The 19,356-nt window shown below is 37.1% G+C and overlaps 1 protein-coding gene and 1 non-coding gene across 2 annotated transcripts; both read right to left on the bottom strand.

Moving 5' to 3' along the window:
• Nucleotides 1-1,070: 1,070 nt before the first annotated feature.
• LOC141675421 (small nucleolar RNA R71) lies at nt 1,071-1,177 on the bottom strand. Its single transcript, XR_012556075.1, has one exon. It is a non-coding gene; the product is annotated as a small nucleolar RNA R71 (small nucleolar RNA).
• Nucleotides 1,178-17,654: 16,477 nt separating this feature from the next.
• Nucleotides 17,655-18,623, bottom strand: LOC141673550 (putative F-box protein At4g21240). The gene is made up of 2 exons (XM_074480299.1): nt 18,081-18,623; nt 17,655-17,975 (listed from the first exon to the last, which is right to left on the bottom strand). The coding sequence occupies exons 1-2, from the start codon at nt 18,621-18,623 to the stop codon at nt 17,655-17,657; spliced, it is 864 nt and encodes a 287-aa protein (XP_074336400.1).
• Nucleotides 18,624-19,356: the final 733 nt, after the last annotated feature.

Here is a 19,356-nt window from a genome sequence, read left to right on the forward strand (position 1 = left end):
CTTCTATCTTAATTGTGGATGCTTGGTAGAATGGTATTAGTACAATGAAAGTTGGCTTTTATCAGTTTCGTGTTATTCGATTAATATCATCACTGTCACATGCTAAGGGTAATAACAATAACTATTGAAGGAAGTAGTAATGAATTTGTGATCTCATGAGTGTTTTAATATTGATAATTCGAAGTGTTAATTAAGTGATTAATTAAGTAATTAATTGTAGTTAATATTAGTCAAAAATTCTAAGTGTTAGTGTATTAACATTGAGAAGTAATCATACGTTGGTGCGTGAGTTTAATTAAACAATAATTAGTCTGAGTCTCTGTGGGAACGAACTAGAAAGTACTCTATATTACTTGCGAACGCGTATACTTGCGTGAATATTAGCGCGTGTTTTCGCCCTAACAAGTTTTTGGCGCCGCTGCCGGGGACTCAGCGTATTTGTTTAGTTTATGTACTTACCATCATTGGTCGTTAGGACTCAGTGATTAGGACGTAGTTGTTACTTATTGTTTCTGGTTGTGTTTCAGGTACTTACGCGAGCGTTTATGCAAACTCGTTCTCGTACTCGCAAGAGGACTTTAGATACAGCTGAGGAGACAGACGAAGTTCTTGATATTCCGGAGAAGATAGATTTTAAAGATTCGGATTCAGGAACTGAGTAGAAAGAACCAGTAAACATGGGTGATCGTATTGTTTAGGTTGATCCAGCTCTTATGGACTTTTCTCGACCTAAAATTGATGACATTCAGTCAAGCATTCTTCATCCGGCTATTCAAGCTAACACCTTTGAAATCAAGCCGGGCACTATTCAGATGGTGCAAAATTCTGTTTCTTTTGGAGGAGCTGCGACTGAAGATCCCAACATGCACATAAGGAATTTTGTCGAGATCTGCAGCACTTTCAAGTATAATGGCATGACTGATGAGGCTATCAAGCTGAGGCTTTTCCCATTCTCACTGAGGGATAAAGCTAAGGACTGGTTACATTCTAAACCAGCTGGGTCCATCACTACTTGGCAAGATCTTGCGCAAAAGTTTCTGGTGAAGTTTTATCCGATGGCAAAGGCTGCTGCTATGAGGAGTGCTCTTACTCAGTTTGCGCAACAACCTAGAGAATCTATGTGCGAAGCTTGGGAACGCTACAAGGAAATGTTGAGAAAGTGTCCACATCATGGAATGCCCGATTGGATGGTGATCACTGGTTTCTATAATGGTTTGGGGGCCCAATCTCGGCCCATGCTCGATGCAGTAGCTGGAGGCGCCTTATGGGCCAAAAGCTATACTGAGGCTTATAATCTTATCGAGACTATGGCTGCAAATGAGCATCAAAACCTAACTCAGAGGATGATGCCTGGGAAGATAGCAGGTATTCTGGAAGTCGATGAAGCCACTGCTATTGCAGCGCAGCTCCAGGCGCTGTCGATTAAGGTTGATTCTCTAGCTACATATGGAGTTAATCAAATAGCTATGGTTTGTGAGCTTTGTGCAGGTTCTCATGCTACGGATCAGTGTTCTCTTGTCAACAAATATGTTTAGTATGTGAATAATTATCAGCGACAACAGTAGCCTGTGCCAGCTACTTATCATCCTAACAACAAAAATCATCCAAATTTCAGCTGGGGTAATAATCAGAATGCTATTCAGCCACCATATCAGCAAGGTATGAGTAAACAGTTTAATCCACCTGGATTCCAGCAACCACAGCAGTACGCTCAAAGGCAATCATATCCTCAACAGGGAATTGCAGCTGCACCTACTAGTGCTGATTTTGATGAACTTAAGCTGTTATGCAAGAGTCAGGCGGTTGCTATCAAGACCTTGGAATATCAAATCGGTCAAATAGCCAATACAGTGCTAAATCATCAACCTGGCATACTCCCCAGTGACACGGAAGTACCAGGAAGAAAGGAAGCTAAAGAGCAAGTCAAGGCTATTACCTTAAGGTCTGGGAAAGTTGCTGATGCTGTAAAGGCAAAAGAAGGAGAAGCTGAAATTAGGGATCAAGAAGCTAAGCAAAAGGAGAAAGCGGCGGAACCAAGGAAGACTACTGTTGAACACACTCTGCCTGAGGGTAATACAGGGGAGAAACATCTCTATCCTCCACCATATTTTCCTAAGAGATTGCAGCAAGAAAAGTTGGATAAACAGTTCGGTAAGTTTCTGGAGGTGTTCAAGAAACTTCACATCAATATACCTTTCGCTGAGGCTCTGGAGCAAATGCCTAGTTATGCGAAGTTTATAAAGAGTATTCTTTCAAGGAAGGTGAAACTGGATGACCTTGAGACCGTTGCTCTCACGGAAGAATGCAGCGCTGTTCTGCAGCAAAAGTTACCTCCGAAGCTTAAAGATCCAGGTAGCTTCACCATTCATTGCACCATTGGCAAGTTGACTTTTGACAAGTGCCTTTATGATTTGGGAACAAGCATCAATCTGATGCCATTGTCGATCTTTAAAAAGTTGGATTTGCCTGATCCAAAACCCACATACATGTCTCTACAATTGGTTGATCATTCTATTACTTACCCAAGGGGCATAGTAGAGGATGTGCTAGTCAAGGTGGATAAGCTCTTCTTTCCTGCAGATTTTATTATTCTGGATTTTGAGAAAGATAAGAAGATTCCCATAATCTTGGGAAGACCTTTCTTGGCTACTGGCCGTACCTTGATAGATGTGCAGAAAGGTGAACTTACTATGCGGGTACAAGATCAGGATGTGACCTTCAACGTGTTCAAGGCCATGAAATTCCCTATAGAAGATGAGGAGTGCTTAAAAGTGGATGTGATTGATTCTGTGGTTACTTCAGAACTCGATCGCATGCTAATGTCTGATGCATTGGAAAAAGCCTTAGTGGGGGATTTTGACAGTGATGATGAAGATGTCAACGAGCAATTACAATATCTGAATGCTTCTCCCTGGAAGTGAAAGCTGGACATGCCGTTTGAATCTCTTGGTACTTCTGACCTCAAGAATGCTGAAGGAAAGCTCAAACCATCAATAGAGGAAGCACCTACCTTGGAGCTCAAGCCATTACCTGAATACTTGAGGTATGCCTTTTTAGGTGATGCATCTAATTTACCTGTTATTATTGCATCTGACCTTTCAGGTAGTGAGGAAGACAAGCTCTTAAGGATTTTGAGAGAATTCAAATCAGCTATTGGATGGACCATAGCAGATATCAAAGGAATCAGCCCTTCATATTGTATGCATAATATTCTGCTAGAAGAGGGTAGTAAGCCAACTGTTGAGCAGCAGCGCAGACTTAATCCTATCATGAAAGAGGTGGTGAAGAAAGAAATTCTGAAATGGCTAGATGCAGGCATCATGTATCCTATTTCTGACAGTTCTTGGGTGAGCCCCATACAATGTGTGCCTAAGAAGGGAGGTATCACTGTGGTAGCAACTGAGAAGAATGAGCTCATCCCCACTCGTACAGTTACAGGATGGAGAGTATGCATGGATTACCGAAAGTTGAACAAAGCCACGAGGAAGGATCACTTCCCTCTTCCATTCATTGATCAGATGCTTGACAGGTTGGCTGGTCATGAGTATTATTGTCTTCTGGATGGCTATTCAGGGTATAATCAGATTTGTATTGCACCAGAGGATCAGGAAAAGACTACCTTCACTTGTCCATTTGGCACGTTTGCTTTTCGCAGAGTTTCGTTTAGGTTATGTGGCGCCCCGGCCACTTTTCAGAGATGTATGATGGCTATATTCTCTGACATGATTGGAAATAATGTCGAGGTGTTCATGGATGACTTCTCCGTCTTTGGATATTCGTATGATGAATGTTTGAATAATCTTCGTGTCGTACTCAAAAGGTGCGTGGAAACTAATTTGGTGCTCAATTGGGAGAAATGTCATTTTATGGTGCGTGAAGGCATTATTCTTGGGCATAAGGTCTCTAGCAAGGGTCTGGAGGTGGACAAGGCCAAGGTGGGAGTCATTGAAAATCTTCCACCACCTATTTCTGTGAAAGGAATCCGTAGTTTTCTTGGTCATGCGGGTTTTTATCGGCGATTCATCAAGGACTTTTCGAAGATATCTAAACCGTTGTGCAATTTGCTTGAGAAAGATGTGCCTTTCAAATTTGATGATGAATGTTTGGCGGCATTCGAGACTCTTAAGAAGAGTTTGATCACTGCACCAGTTATTACAGCACCAGATTGGACAGAGCCGTTTGAGATGATGTGTGATGCGAGTGATTATGCAGTAGGTGCAGTTCTGGGGCAGTGCAAGAATAATCTTTTTCATGTGGTCTACTATGCGAGTAAGACCTTAAATGGGTCCCAAATGAACTACACCACTATAGAGAAGGAGCTCTTGGCTATAGTCTTTGGTTTCGAGAAATTTCGATCTTATCTACTTGGGACGAAAGTGACAGTATTTACTGATCATGCGGCCATTCGCTATTTGGTTTCCAAGAAGGATTCGAAGCCGCGACTCATTCGTTGGGTGCTCTTACTTCAGGAATTTGAGTTAGGGATCAAGGATCGAAAAGGTATTAAGAATCAAGTAGTTGACCATCTCTCTAGGTTGGAGAATCCCGAGTCTACTTCACAAGATAAGACATTAATCAATGAATTTTTTCCGGATGAGCAGTTGTTCGCAGTTCAGGAGGAAGAGCCATGGTTTGCAGATATTGTAAACTATCTTGTCAGCAATGTAATGCCTCCTAATTTGACCCCAGCTCAAAAGAAGAAGTTTCTGCATGAGGTGAAGTGGTATATGTGGGATGAACCATATTTGTTTAGACAGGGAGCTGACCAGATCATCAGGAGATGTATTCCGTTCTGTGAGACGGAGGGGATATTACGAGACTGCCACTCCATAGTTTATGGTGGACACTATGGTGGTGAGAAGACGGCAGCTCGTATTCTGTAAGCAGGTTTTTTCTGGCCTACTTTGTTTAAGGATGCTCATCAGTTTGTTTTAAGGTGTGATTGTTGCCAAAGAGTGGGAAATTTGACGAGAAAGGATGATATGCCGTTAAATGTGATGCTTGAAGTCGAGGTCTTTGATGTTTGGGGAATCGATTTCATGGGGCCTTTTGTCTCATCCTGTAATAATCAGTACATCTTGCTGGCAGTCGATTATGTCTCAAAATGGGTAGAAGTCAAAGCTCTACCGACAAATGATGCAAAGGCAGTGCTGAATTTTCTTCATAAGCAGATTTTCACAAGGTTTGGAACACCTCGGGTAATCATAAGTGATGAAGGGTCGCATTTCTGCAACCGTAAGTTCACTTCTATGATGCAGCGTTATAATGTAAATCATCGAGTTGCTACTGCCTATCATCCGCAAACAAATGGTCAAGCGGAAGTGTCTAACAGAGAGATCAAGCACATTCTAGAGAAGGTTGTTTATCCGTCAAGGAAGGATTGGTCCTTAAAGCTCGATGAAGCTGTTTGGGCTTACAGAACAGCATACAAAACTCCACTTGGTATGTCCCCATTTCAGTTGGTGTACGGTAAGGGATGTCATTTTCCTGCGGAGCTTGAGCATAAGGCGTACTGGGCGTTGAAAAAGTTGAACCTGGATTTAGATGCAGCTGGTAAGAAGAGAATTCTTCAGCTTAATGAACTTGATGAATTCCGACTTCAAGTGTACGAGAATAACAAAAAGTACAAGGAAAAGGTGAAGAGGTGGCACGATAGGAAGCTACATCCTAAGTTATTCGTGTCGGGGCAACAAGTTCTCTTATTCAACTCTCGTCTCCGACTTTTTCCTGGGAAGTTGAAATCAAGGTGGTCTGGACCTTTTATTGTCAAAACTGTGTTTCCATATGGAGCGGTGGAAATTTTTGAGAATGATCTGTACCAAGCATTCAAGGTTAATGGTCAGCGTTTGAAGCATTACTATGGGGACATGGTAAACCGAGAAGTGGTTAGTGCCATTTTATTGACTACTTGAGAAAGGTACGCAACGTCAAGCTAATGACGAAAAAGAAGCGTTGTGTGGGAGGCAACCCATAATTTGTTGTTACAGGAACCCTTAGAAGTTAATAACCTATCCAAAAACACAAAAAAATCAGAAAAACGGGACTGAAAAAAAAATTTCCAGTAACCCCCTGAGCGCCCGCTCAGCTCTGCTGAGCGACCGCTCAAGGGTCGGCTGCCAGAATTTTTTTAAGTCATAAAAAATCTAAAAAAATCAGAAAAAAAATAATAAATCACAGCCCATAAACCCACGAATTCTTTTCCTATTACCCCATGATTGTATCCCTCAACCCCACTCCTAATCTAATTTTAACCTAATCCACACCCTATATATACATACACCTATCCTACATATCTCCCACAAACCTTCTACACTCAAACTCTCTCCCAAACATAAAAACTCAGTTCTTAAACACTTTTATTCAAGATTCAATGGCACCCAAGAGAGCTCGAACTATTGATAGCAGCAGCACAGTCCCTACTGCTGATTCATCGAGGGGTACTGCTGCGAGGCCTCAGTTGAATGACAGAGCTGAGGAGGAGGAGTACACTAGGCTTTTGGGGAAGCCGATTATGAAGGAGAGAGGGTTTTTACCATCGGGGAGGGATGGTAAGTTGCTACCTATGATTGCAGAGAAGGGGTGGATAGCTTTTTATGAGTCGCCCGAAGCAGTGCCGATGAACGTGGTTTGCGAGTTCTATGTGAACGCGAAGGCCGAGAAGAATGGGTTTTCTGTAGTCCGAGGGCTGACAGTTGATTATCACCCAGCAGCGATTCGCCGTGTGATTGGGCAGCGAGAGCGGAAGCCCGAGGAGGAGAACTGGAATAAGAAGACTGTTGAGGATTTCGACTTGGATTTAATTTGTGCTACTCTCTGTAGGCCGGGCACAGTTTGGACCTTCAAGACCGGCACTAATGAGTATCGTCACTTCCCGGCGATCGCTATGAACATGTATGCCCGTGCGTGGAATGCATTTATTTGTGCTAATATTTTGCCTTCTTCGCATGCACACGAGGTCACAGTTGAGAGAGCACAGTTATTGTGGGGAATTCTTAATGAGGAGTACTATGTGGACCTTGGTGAGTTTATCTACCAAGGAATTCTAAAGTTTTTGAGGGGAGCTAAGCACATGAACATCCCTAATGCATCCACGGTCACGAAGCTTTGCCGAGCAGTGGGAGTGAACTAGCCGTCTCATGAGCAGTTGCAGATGCCGGCCGCTCCGATTGATTCGGGGACTCTGAATGGGATGCAGGAGTGGACCGGTGGTGAGCCCGAGGAGCATAGGCTGGGTTATCATCTTCCAGGAGGGTGTCCAGCACGAGGTGCTACTATGGCTAGGTCTAGGCGTGATGAGGCTGGTTCTTCGGGAGCTCAGGAGGGTGCTGGGATGGCTGATACCCAGTTTAGGACGCTTTCACGGTGGATAGATGCCATGTACGAGACACATAGCAGGTTTGCTCAAGAGCTCACCCTTGCATTAGGGACTGCTTTTCGGGGCCTTGGAGCTGACATCCAGTGGCCAGTTTTTGGTGAGGACTCTGCATACCCGCCGCCTGATACTCCACCCACTGAGGGTGATGATGATGATGACTCCGAGTAGGTATACCCTGTGTTCCTTTCTACTACCTTCACTGGGGATAGTGAAGATTTTAAGTTTGGGGGTGGTAGTTAAGGAATATTTTGTGTGTGTCATATAGCTGCATTTTCATGATAGTTAGTTCATATAGTTGCATAATTTTTGCCATATAGTTTTTTTTATATAGCTTTATTTGTTTGTCATATCATGTAGCTCATGCATATGTCATGATCCTTTTTACGATGATTGATCGACTAATTTGTGATGTTGATGCGAGTGTAGTGATAGCATTAAAGTGATGTTTAGTCTTGTAGGTTGATATACATGCTAGAAGCACTTGTATTTTCACTAAGTCTTAGAGAATGCTTAAGGACTAGATTGTTGTTATGATCTGATTATTTTCGAGCTTAATCTATTTATTATGCTTAGAATTCGATAATAGGTTCTTAGTGATAAAGGCATGAAAAAGAAAAAAATGTAGTAAAAATGGAATTTGTTGCTAGTTGTGGCTAGGTGCCAATTGGCTAGTAGCCGGCTCGCATGTTATGCGAGTAGTCTAGGGTTGAGCAAGATGGAGCGAAACGCACTTGTTCAGAAATCTTTAAAAAAAAAAAGAAAAAAAAGTATGTGTTTATGCATAATTGATCACGAGTGGGCTCTTGGTATTCGAGTTAATAAGTTCTTAGGGGACTTTGTGCCTAGTGACCTAAGGCTTTTAGAGTCTGGGATCCGCTAACCTAACGCTCGCTACATGGATACCATTGTATAAGTCTTTTGTGGGCCTCACTCATTGCACGGTCAAATAAGCATTGTTGTTGTGAATAAAAAGCATGATTCCGTAATAAGCTCCAGAATTCTTGTAGTGTTATAAGTCACTTTGTGCCTAGAATTTTTATTCTTTGTATAATCATGTGATTGCCTTGAGGATAGTTGAGTCATAATAATTGGTCTAGTTCCGAAGCATATCTGTTAAGCATCCGCACACACCACGTTTCTGGCTGTATGTTCGTTTGCATGATTTGATTGATCTTTGATCGCCTAACTGCATTTGTTGATATGTTGTAAATTGGTTGGTTAGTTCGTAGTAAGGGGGATCGCTGCATTTCATATAGATTGCATTCATGCATATTTTTATTTATTTTTGAGTCTGTGACGCTTGAGGACAAACATCGATTTAAGTTTGGGGGTGTGATAAGTGGCATTTTATACCACTTAGAACATCTTAAAATGGCTTAAATTGGTGCCTTGAAATCAAGTATTTTGTGTATTTGATGCGTTTTTCTAGTGTTTATGCATTTCAGGGTATTAGTTGCATTTCGGAGGAGTAATCATCAAGAATAAGCCTTGGCATGTGTTCACCATTGCGAGAGGAAAGAAAGGGGCAGATTACGGCGAAGAAACGGAGCAAACTCAGGAAAAATCCAGTAGGGTCCTGAGCGCCCGCTCAGCTATGCTGAGTGGCCGCGCAGAAGGTTGAGCGCCCGCTCAGCTATGCTGAGCGGCCGCGCAGGGTCGGGAAAAAAGATAAAATATTTTAGACTTCTACTTCTGTGTGGCTTCCAACTTCTATGTAATCTGAGTTTTATGGGACTATTATATAAGTAGATTTGGAGACGTTTTCACGAGAGAGGATCGTGGTATTAAGCAAGGAGCGAAGGAGATAAGGAAGAAGACCGTTTTAGCACACAACAACGAAGAGGAAGCATACTTTCTTGTGATTCTTATTTCGTTGTAACGTTGGATGCTAGTTTTATTACTTTGAACTTAATTACTCTTGTGGCGTACTCTGATTTAATATAATTAGTTTAGTTATTATTTTCTTGTGTTTGTTTATCATGATTTCATATGAACTCATGATGACGATAAGTGTTATTATGGGCTAATCGTGATCATGGGGTCGTAACGGATTTACTATGGAATTCTTTAGTTAATTATTTAATACCTTAGTGTGTGATGATTGTATGATATCTAGTATTGGTTGTGCGTATTCGTCTTATGTGCGTCACGAACATATAAGATAGGGTGTTAATCTCTTATGAAGCGACGGTGGATCTTGGGATTTAGAACTTGCCATGCTAGCATAGGTTCATGTATGATGTGCATGATTAGTGGGTAACTCTAACAGTTTTATTCGCCCTGTGTAATCAAAAGGAATAACTTGTGCTTAAATCGTTATGTTGTCAATTTCTGTAGACATATAGGAACTCAACATAATTGATGACTATTCAACTTCTATCTTAATTGTGGATGCTTGGTAGAATGGTATTAGTACAATGAAAGTTGGCTTTTATCAGTTTCGTGTTATTCGATTAATATCATTACTGTCACATGCTAAGGGTAATAACAATAACTATTGAAGGAAGTAGTAATGAAGTTGTGATCTCATGAGTGTTTTAATATTGATAATTCGAAGTGTTAATTAAGTGATTAATTAAGTAATTAATTGTAGTTAATATTAGTCAACAATTCTAAGTGTTAGTGTCTTAATATCTAGAAGTAATCATACGTTGGTGCGTGAGTTTAATTAAACAATAATTAGTCTGAGTCTCTGTGGGAACGAACTAGAAAGTATTCTATATTACTTGCGAACGCGTATACTTGCGTGAATATTAGCGCGTGTTTTCACCCTAACAATCCTTTTAGAATAACTTTGCCTGTAGATTTGCTTACAACTTCACAGTGTTCTTCAAAGAAATCCACATGATAACCTCTGTCACAGATTTGACTAACACTCAGCATATTGTGTTTAAGTCCTGAGACTAGAGCTAATTTTTCAATGATGACATTCCCAAGATTGATATTGCCATATCCCAGAGTTTTTCCCATGTTGCCATCTCCATAAGAAACTCGTGGGCCAGCTTTCTCCACAAAGTCTGATAACAGGGCTTTATTTCCAGTCATATGTCCTGAACATCCACTGTCCAGAACTAGGATGTTTTTCCTGTTGCCCTGCAATCACAAAGACCACTAATGATTAGTTTTAAGGATCCAGACATGCTTGGATCCTTTGGCCTTATTAAGTTTGTTAACATTTGCAGCGGATTTAACATCAGAGTTTATGTTAACATTTTTCTTATCAGAATATACAGTATCAGACTTTGCATTAGAACTTACACTAGAAGGAATAATGCTAACTTTCTTTTAAGAAGGTTTTATTTGATAATAATCATAGTACAAACTATGATATTCCTTACAAGTATAAATGGAATGCCATAAATTACCACAATGAAAACAAGGAATTTGTGGCTTAAACCTAACAGACTGACTCTTAACTCCCGACTTTGAAGGTAAGGAGTTTATATTCTTATTCTTCCTGCAAAAAGAAGCCAGATAGTTAGAATTTCCACAGTTATAATATTTTTTTCTAGGAGCATTAGGAACAGGCTTATAATTGTTACTTTTATTCACACCTTCCTTTCCATTCCTATTTTTCCTAGGTGGCTTTACCTTGTTTACATTCTTAATCTCTTTCAGCTTATGCTTAAGCTGCTTCTTTGATCTATCTCAAGTTCATGAGTTTTGAGCATACCATAAATTTCATCAAGATCATAGTTGTCTCTTATAGTGGTTGTCTTCAAATCCCAAATTTCAGGAAGAGCTAAAAGGAATTTAAGATTAGTATCTTCAAGATCATATTCCTTATCCACCAGTGACAGATCATTCAAGAGTTTGACAAATCTGTCATATAAGCCAGTTAATGACTCATCAGGTTTTGAGTCAAAGTGCTCATACTCTTGAGTGATTATAGTCCTCTTGTTCTTCTTAATTTCATCAGTTCCCTGGCATCTTGTCTCCAAGGCATCCCATATCTCCTTTGCAGTCTTGTAGTTAATTACCCTGTTTGACATGACATTATCAATGACACAATGCAACAAATTCCTTACATTTGCATCCTTGGTAATAGATGAGATATCTTCAGCTGTATACTCACTTTTCTCCTTTGGTACAATCTTTGCTGGCTGATCTGCAACTACAACAGAGAGCTTGGTTGGCTTATGTGGTCCTTCATTAATTCTGATAAGGTATTCTGGATCTGTAGCTTCCAGAAACATAGTCATCCTCACTTTCCATATGGGATACTCAGAAGGTCTCAGTATGGGAACCATAATAGTCTCATATCGATTATGGATTTGAGTCTTTGGAGTTTCTTCAGTTTTGGTGGGCTTGGTTGGAGTTTGTTCTTCTCCAGACATGATTGTTTTAGATCTTTACTGTATGTGTGTTAACAAATTGCTCTGATACCACTTGTTAGGTCACACACATACTGTAGAAGGGGGTTGAATACAGTGTATACTACAATCAAATCGAATTAAGAACACAAGTATGAAACATAGAATAATCTTATTAATAAAACGGTATTGCAATGGAACCGTTCTCTCTCAGTGATGAACAAATATCACGAGAGCTTCTAGGGTTAAAATGAATAATATTCTCGATTATGATAACACATATAGTGTAAACCCTATGATGTGTTTATATAGACACACATTTACAAGATAATCTTCTAATTGATATCGAATATAATTATGCATCCTAAAATATATCAACTAGTTATCTTTTCTTCCAAGTATTCTATTCTTTATAGAATTCTTCTCCATACATATCTCTTCTTAGTTTAGTCTTGATCTTCTTTTTTTTCAATCAGCCGCCTTCCTTATCTGAAAGTCTTCTTAAGTCCTGATATTATCTCCTGATAAATATCTTCTGATATCTTAAGTTCTGATAACTTAAGTTCTGAAATCTTAAGTTCTGACTTCAGTATAAGTACTGAATTCCAGTTAAGTCCTGATTTTTCTTGTAGTCAAGATCTAAAAACTAAACACAAACCATTATTAGACATGACATCACAAATATATCTAACATAGACCTAATTCCGTTGAATTAAGTAGAGCGGCTAAATTCAACCATTTCCTGTTGTAATTGAATTCGGTTGTATTAGTTTCTAAATTCAACCGCCTAAATACAACCATTTTTAAATATGACTGATTTCAGTTGAATTTAGCTGCGCCTCTTAAATTCAACCAGATATGATTGTATGTAATCCCGGTTATATTCTTATTTTCTTGTAGTGTAACTTGTTTAACAAATTTTAAGAACTTCAAGATGTTTTATCCTGGAACAAAGAATCGAATTTAAAGCTAACACTTTAATATTTACATGAAGAAAAAAAGTCGTACATTTATGTGAAAGTTTAACCAAATAAAAGAGAAAGCAAAAATGAAACCAAAAAATAAACTAGGAGTGAGGTAACAAACTATAAATACTTCCATAATTTCAGAGTATAATAATGAACAAACCAGAGTATCGACAAAAAAAAGAGAATTCTAAACCACAAACATAAAACTTTTCAAATGGCGTCCTACCCTCGAAACCTTTAAATGAACATTTGATCAAACACTTAAACTAACAAATGACCTTAAGCAATTGATTAATCTCTTAATGAATTGATTAATCTCTAAGGAGTCCTAGAGCAGCGACCAAGTGTACGAGTCTGGGTCATTAAGTGAACCGACTTCATTCCTTGAAGAAAAGCCAAACCAAGCATATATCTAAAGCACCTGAATATGGGTGAGTATGTAGACCTTGTACTGATAAGACGTTTGGTTGTAAGGGTTTTGTGATCATAGCTCATTTAGGGTGTAATATTCATCTTCCTCTAGCTCCAATACAACTTGCTTCTGAGGTCCTTTGTTCTATTATTCCATAGCTTGAACAATTGGAGCTTGATCATTTTGCTCATCTTCACTTTCTTCTCTGTCATTCACAATCAAAGCACTTGAACCATCAACAACATGACCATGGTGTGCTTTCAATGACTTCATTTGCATCATTTCAAGTTCATAAGTTTTTTAAGATTTCATATAGAACTTCCAAGGTTATACTGCTTAAATCTCTTCCTTATCTAATAGATGATATTTTCTGTTCAAGATGGTCAGGAAGAGCTAGTAGGAACTTTAGGTTAACCTCCTCAGCTTCATAATATTTATCATGTAGCTGTAAGTCATTTATCAATTATTGAACCTTTCAAAAACTTCAGTGATTCATTATTTTGGTCTAGCCTTAAACCCTTCATACCGAGAAACCAAACCCCTCTTTTGGTTTGACCTAACCTCCTCTGTTCCTTCAGATAAGATCTCTATCTTCTCCAAAATATGTTTAGTTGTGTCACAGTTGACAATGTTATTGTACATTACATTGTCAGGTGACTCTATTAATATCAATTGCAAGCCACTATCCACATAGACTTTTTCTTTTTCAGTTTCAATATATTCAGAAGGATCTTTAGGAGCATAACGTGCTGGAATGACCATGTCTCCATCTGTAGATTCCTCAACTCTTACCATAGGGGTGAAAGGCCCATTCTTGAGAATCTTAATGTATAAAGGATTGGTCATCCTGATGAACAACAACATTTTCTTTTTCCATAGTGTGTAGTTAGATTTCTCAAAGGTAGGGATTTTGATACTACTAAGCTTCTATGTATTCATTCTTCTAAGATCTTTAATCTGTTTGCTTTCAGATTTTGCTCTGATACCATTTGTTAGGTAATGAATACAACACGGGGGGAGGGTGAATGTGTTTTAGACAATTTTAATGGATTTTCGATTATCTTAAACTAAATGAACAAAGCATATAAGAAATGTAACAATATTATTTTAACTGAACTAAAGACAGTGCATACAATATTTCAAAACTCACTTAATTTTATATAAAATCAAGCTAGTGTATTGCTACATATTTCTGGGTTCTTGTAATGTTAGGAACTCAGCTTCTCTCTTGAGAGTTACAAGATTTTCTAGATATATTTTGTTACTCCTGAAATAAAGCATCCAGTGTTTACTTTATAGAATAATAAACACTAGTTTTACACAGCATGCAATGGCATGTACTAAACCCTACTTTAAGTTAACTAAAACTTTCTATTTCCCGACTTAGTGTATCTTTGCCAATCGTGCATGTCTGTGACTTCTACTTTGTTAGTCAATCTTGGCCTTTGATCTTGTACTCTTCAAACTGCTTTTTGTAGACTTTTCAAATCAGTGATTGATTTGTTTGTTGATTTATAATCTTGGATATTTAGCTGATCTGCATTATGTACTTGAGTTTTACATCGAGATCTCCAGTTTGGTATATAGAGAACTCGACATCTTGATAAGTATAATGACTTATCGAGATCTCTTATTACTCTAGTTGTTTTGACTTATCGAAGTCTTTGAGTTCTAGAATGTGACATTGTCTTGTCGAGATCTCTGAGTTCTCGAGTATGATCTTGACTTATCGAGATCTTTGAGTTCTTAAATGAACTTAACTTATCGAGATCTCAATTTCTTTGCATGTAGAATGACTTATCGAAATCTCTGAGTTCTCTAGTGATATTTTGACTTGTCGATATCGCAGAGTTCTCTAATAAATAAAATGACTTGTCGATATCTCAGAGTTCTTCATGTCTTCAATTTGGCTTGTCGATATTTTTGAGACTTCTCTATAAGCTTTTCTTGACTTCTCGATAAGTCATTCTGGAGTTCTCGAATGACTTCTCTATAAGACTTAATCTGTGACTTGTAGATTTCTTGACTTAGAATATTTTTCCCAAAACAGATTTATTCAACTCCAAGTTTGTTCACATTTTCTTTGAGGCATGATCTTCTTCCAGAGTTTACTCTTAAATTTGAGACTCTTTACAAAAAAATACTCCAGTCTAATCTATTTACATTTTTACAGACTTAAGTGATACAATACAAAATGCATACATAGATTATCATACAACTTACTTAGGGCTGTCAATTTTGACTTAGTCTTGTGAAAGTACAGGCATGTCTTGCACAACAATAAGACATTTTGGCTTATCTGCACGTAATTTTAGGTACTTTGACCACCTAGTTGTAATTATTATTTTTTGGGAAAATGAATTTTTTCGTCACCCAACTTATTGTGTGTTTAGAAACTTACCACTCAACTACAAGTTTTTTTGTTTTACTCACTAATGTTAGGTTCGGATTTTTTTTAGTCACTAACGTTAGGTTCGGATTTGATTATTAGTATTTTGTCAATTTTCAATAATATTATTAAAGTATAGTGATAACCAGTACAAAAAGTGTCATATGTGTCTTATAAGAAATCTTATATATGTCTGAGTTTACTATATGCATATGAAGGAGTCGTATAATGTCTGAATTATATATGTATGTTGTAGGAAGGACACATATTATTTTAAACATATATGATCAGAACAAATGTATATACATTGTAAACAGACGTATAAAATGAGTTCATATACGTATGTTACTTTCTAGGTGGGGTACTAAGCTCAAAACAAAATTTATTAGGAAGATGCATCCCAATCCATACTAAAATTTTAGGGAAATAAAAAAAAATTCAATATAATTAAATTAGCAAACTGATCATAAAGTACTAAAAACATTAAAAAATTATATATCAATATTTTACCAAATGACACTTTTAAAAACCAAATGAAATCAATAATCATAACTCCTTCATGCAACTCTTACCGATCCAAAATCAAACCTATAAACCCATCCACTCTAATAGAATTGTGAAACAAGTATATATATAAACACAAAAATAGACTAATGTTTTAATAATGTGAATTTCGTATGAAATCAAACAACTTTCACAACATATTTTTCTTACAAACATAGTTTTATAACTTATTTTTAAGATATTTTTTTTGTATATAAAAATTTAAACGTTAAATTATTATTCAGAAGAAAAAAAAAATTAAAATAATTCATGAAACTACATCTTTTAGGAGCCTTAAAATGCTTGTCAAACTCTCATCACCAAGGTAAAAATCTTGAGGGACATATGGAGTACTATATATAAAGATTGAATCATTAAAATATTACAGACTGCCATTATATTTTAATAATGCTACAAAAAATTGACATAATGCTAATAATCAAATCCGAACCTAATGTTAGTGACTAAAAACAAATATGAACCTAACATTAGTGAGCAAAAGAAAAAAAATTATAGTTGAATGGTAAGTTTCTAAAAACAAGATAAGGTGGGTGAAGAAAAAATCCATTTTCCCTTATTTTTTTGAATTTATTTTTTCTAAATTAAAATTTTAAACTAATATTTTTATTCAAAAAAAGAAAAATTAAAAAAATGGAATTTTTACTATGGTGTAAGAGCACCTAAAGTTCCAAGGCATTTATGAGCTGTGATACATATATTAGATTTCACCGCCAGTTCTCTTAATCTCAAGGTTTTTTAGCCTCACCACTATCTTTCTCTTTAGCTTTTCACCCACACAAGATTAAGCTAAGCTTTTACAAAATGGGCAGTGAATTATAATTGTCCTTCACCAGATTGGAATGGGGATGATCTAAAAGACATATTTAACTAAAGATCATTTGAAAGGTAAGGCTGCCGCAAGTTAAATGCACTTGCATATCTTGCTCATATGTGAATGAAATTTGTCATATGCAACTAAGAAAGCTATTAAATGCAGCAAACTGTGAACTTGTGATTCAAATCAATTATACTCAACCCTGCAAAGATGGTGAGAATCAAACTATAGACTTCTTTTAGATCAGAAAGCTTCAGCTCGAGAAACACCAACTTGTTTAACAAATTTTAAGAACTTCAAAACGTTTTATCATGGCACAAAGAATCGAATTTAAAGCCAACACTTTAATTTTTACATGTAGAACAAAAGTCCTACAGTTATGTGAAAGCTTAACGAATTAAAGAGAAAGCAAAAATGAAACAAAAATTAAACTAGGAGTGAGGTAACAAACTATAAATACTTCCACAATTTCAGAGTATGATAATGAACAAACCAGAGTATCGACTAAAGAAAAGAGAATTCAAAACCACAAACATAAAACTTTTCAAATGGCATCCTACCCTCGAAACCTTTTAAATGAACACTTGATCAAACACTTAAACCACCGAATGACCTTGAGCAATTGATTAATCTCCTAATGAATTGATTAATCGTCGAGGAGTCCTAGAGCAGCAACCAGGTTTACGAGTCTGGGTCATTAAGTGAACAGACTTTATTCCTTCAAGAAAAACCAAACCAGGCATATATCTAAAGCACCTGAATACGGGTGAGTATGTAGACCTTGTACCGACAAGACATTTGGTTGTAAGGGTTTTGTGATCATAGGCAGAAAAACATTCCATCCTCCTGAAATACAAATTCACCACCATATTTAAAACCTTGTATCGGTGACACAAACATTTTTCTTGTATAAAAATTGCATGGCCCCATATCGTACATCTTACTCCAAAACCAAGACCCATCTTCCCCGTCCAAAGAATATATATCCACCATACATTTTGAAGACCTTCCCAGATATATTATCACAATAAGACAATCTTCCATATCAACGAACTCATAATGAAATGAACGCACTGCATCTACACTTGTATCAATATCAAGTTGAGGCAACAAGTTGAACTCGTTACTTGCAACATTAAACTTCACAGCAATCAAGGAAACAGAGGTAAAAACCATTAACATACTATTGCATGGATGCCTATTGTGCGTCTATCTGACAAGTGTCCAATAGGGGCAATTCTTTACAATGATAGGGGGATTATTTGAGTAATAAGCTTTATGTTTAGGGAACACGTTGTCAGGAACATATATATCAATCCAAGAATCAGAATTAGAGAAGTAAATAGTAGCAGGATCAAAACCAAATCCGATGTAGTCCCAAACACGATAGCGGTGAGGTGGAACTGGAACAGTGGATTCCTTAGATTGATGAATAGCTGGGTTCCATAATGACAACTTCTTGCCATTACTGATACAAACTAAACCGTTAATTGAACCAATCAAAAAGTAGGTATCATAACATAAGAAAAATGTTTTTTTATAGCGCGAAAGAATGAAGATACTGATGTTCTTTTGCACTATGAGGAAATCATAGTCATTTGGGTTTTTAGCGGCATGTTCTTTTACAAATTGGGGATCCGAGAACAGAGAAAGCCATGATTTAGATACAGATTTGAAGCATACCACTGATTTTATTAGGAGGCGTGTAAGTATCTCCTTCCGAACTACCTGCTCGGGCAGATCTGTCGCTGTAGTCTTCTTCTTTTTCAAATTTTCACCAGCCGCCATGTTATTGAAAAAATGATCTAACACTGAATTTTAACTCCTAAAATACCTAAATACACAATTGAGGCCTTTGCTACCTTATTTAATACGCAAAATTTATATATGTATCATGTTATCAGAACCTAATCCGGATTAAATATTGGTAATCAATCACAAGACGTATCATGTTATTAGAACCCAATCCGGATCAAATATTCACAAGACTCGCCCATTAATAACATTTTAGTTTAAAAACTATTCCATTAAAAATTGGGAAGTGGCAAGCTAGAAGCACTGGATAAAGCTCAAGCATCATGCGCTATTCACATGTTACTGTAGCTTGTCCAGGACAAATTGTGAAATCCTTCAGACCCATTTGCTATATGAACATTGCGTCTCTTAGATTTATAAATAGTGTGTTTGCTTTATTTCTAATTCAAAATTGATTTTTCATTAGCATGTTATTTGAAAAATGATAAGACATTCAATGCTTCTACATAAAAAATATATATAATATTCATTGCACAATTTAATTAAAAATACATTTGTATTCAAATATTTGTAAAAAAAATCTTAAATTTTAAAATAACTAATTTATATATATAATCGTATACATTGAGTCTCTATTTTTTTGGAGTCTAAAATCATAACTAATTTATATTACAAATTCAGTTAAACTAAAATAATAAACTCCGTGTATTATGTTGTTTTATCATTAATGTTAAACAAGTAGAACATGTACATTTTCTAAGTGAAT

This window comes from Apium graveolens, chromosome 7, assembly GCF_009905375.1.
Source record: "Apium graveolens cultivar Ventura chromosome 7, ASM990537v1, whole genome shotgun sequence".
In the NCBI taxonomy this organism is placed as follows: Eukaryota; Viridiplantae; Streptophyta; class Magnoliopsida; order Apiales; family Apiaceae; genus Apium; species Apium graveolens.

Excerpts from the sequence above, each read along its gene's own strand:
- LOC141673550 (XM_074480299.1), bottom strand. The coding sequence starts at position 18,623 with ATGGCGGCTGGTGAAAATTTGAAAAAGAAGAAGACTACAGCGACAGAT. Across the intron at positions 17,976-18,080 it reads CAAATAATCCCCCTATCATT|TTTAATGTTGCAAGTAACGA; the intron begins GTAAAGAATTGC and ends ATTGCTGTGAAG.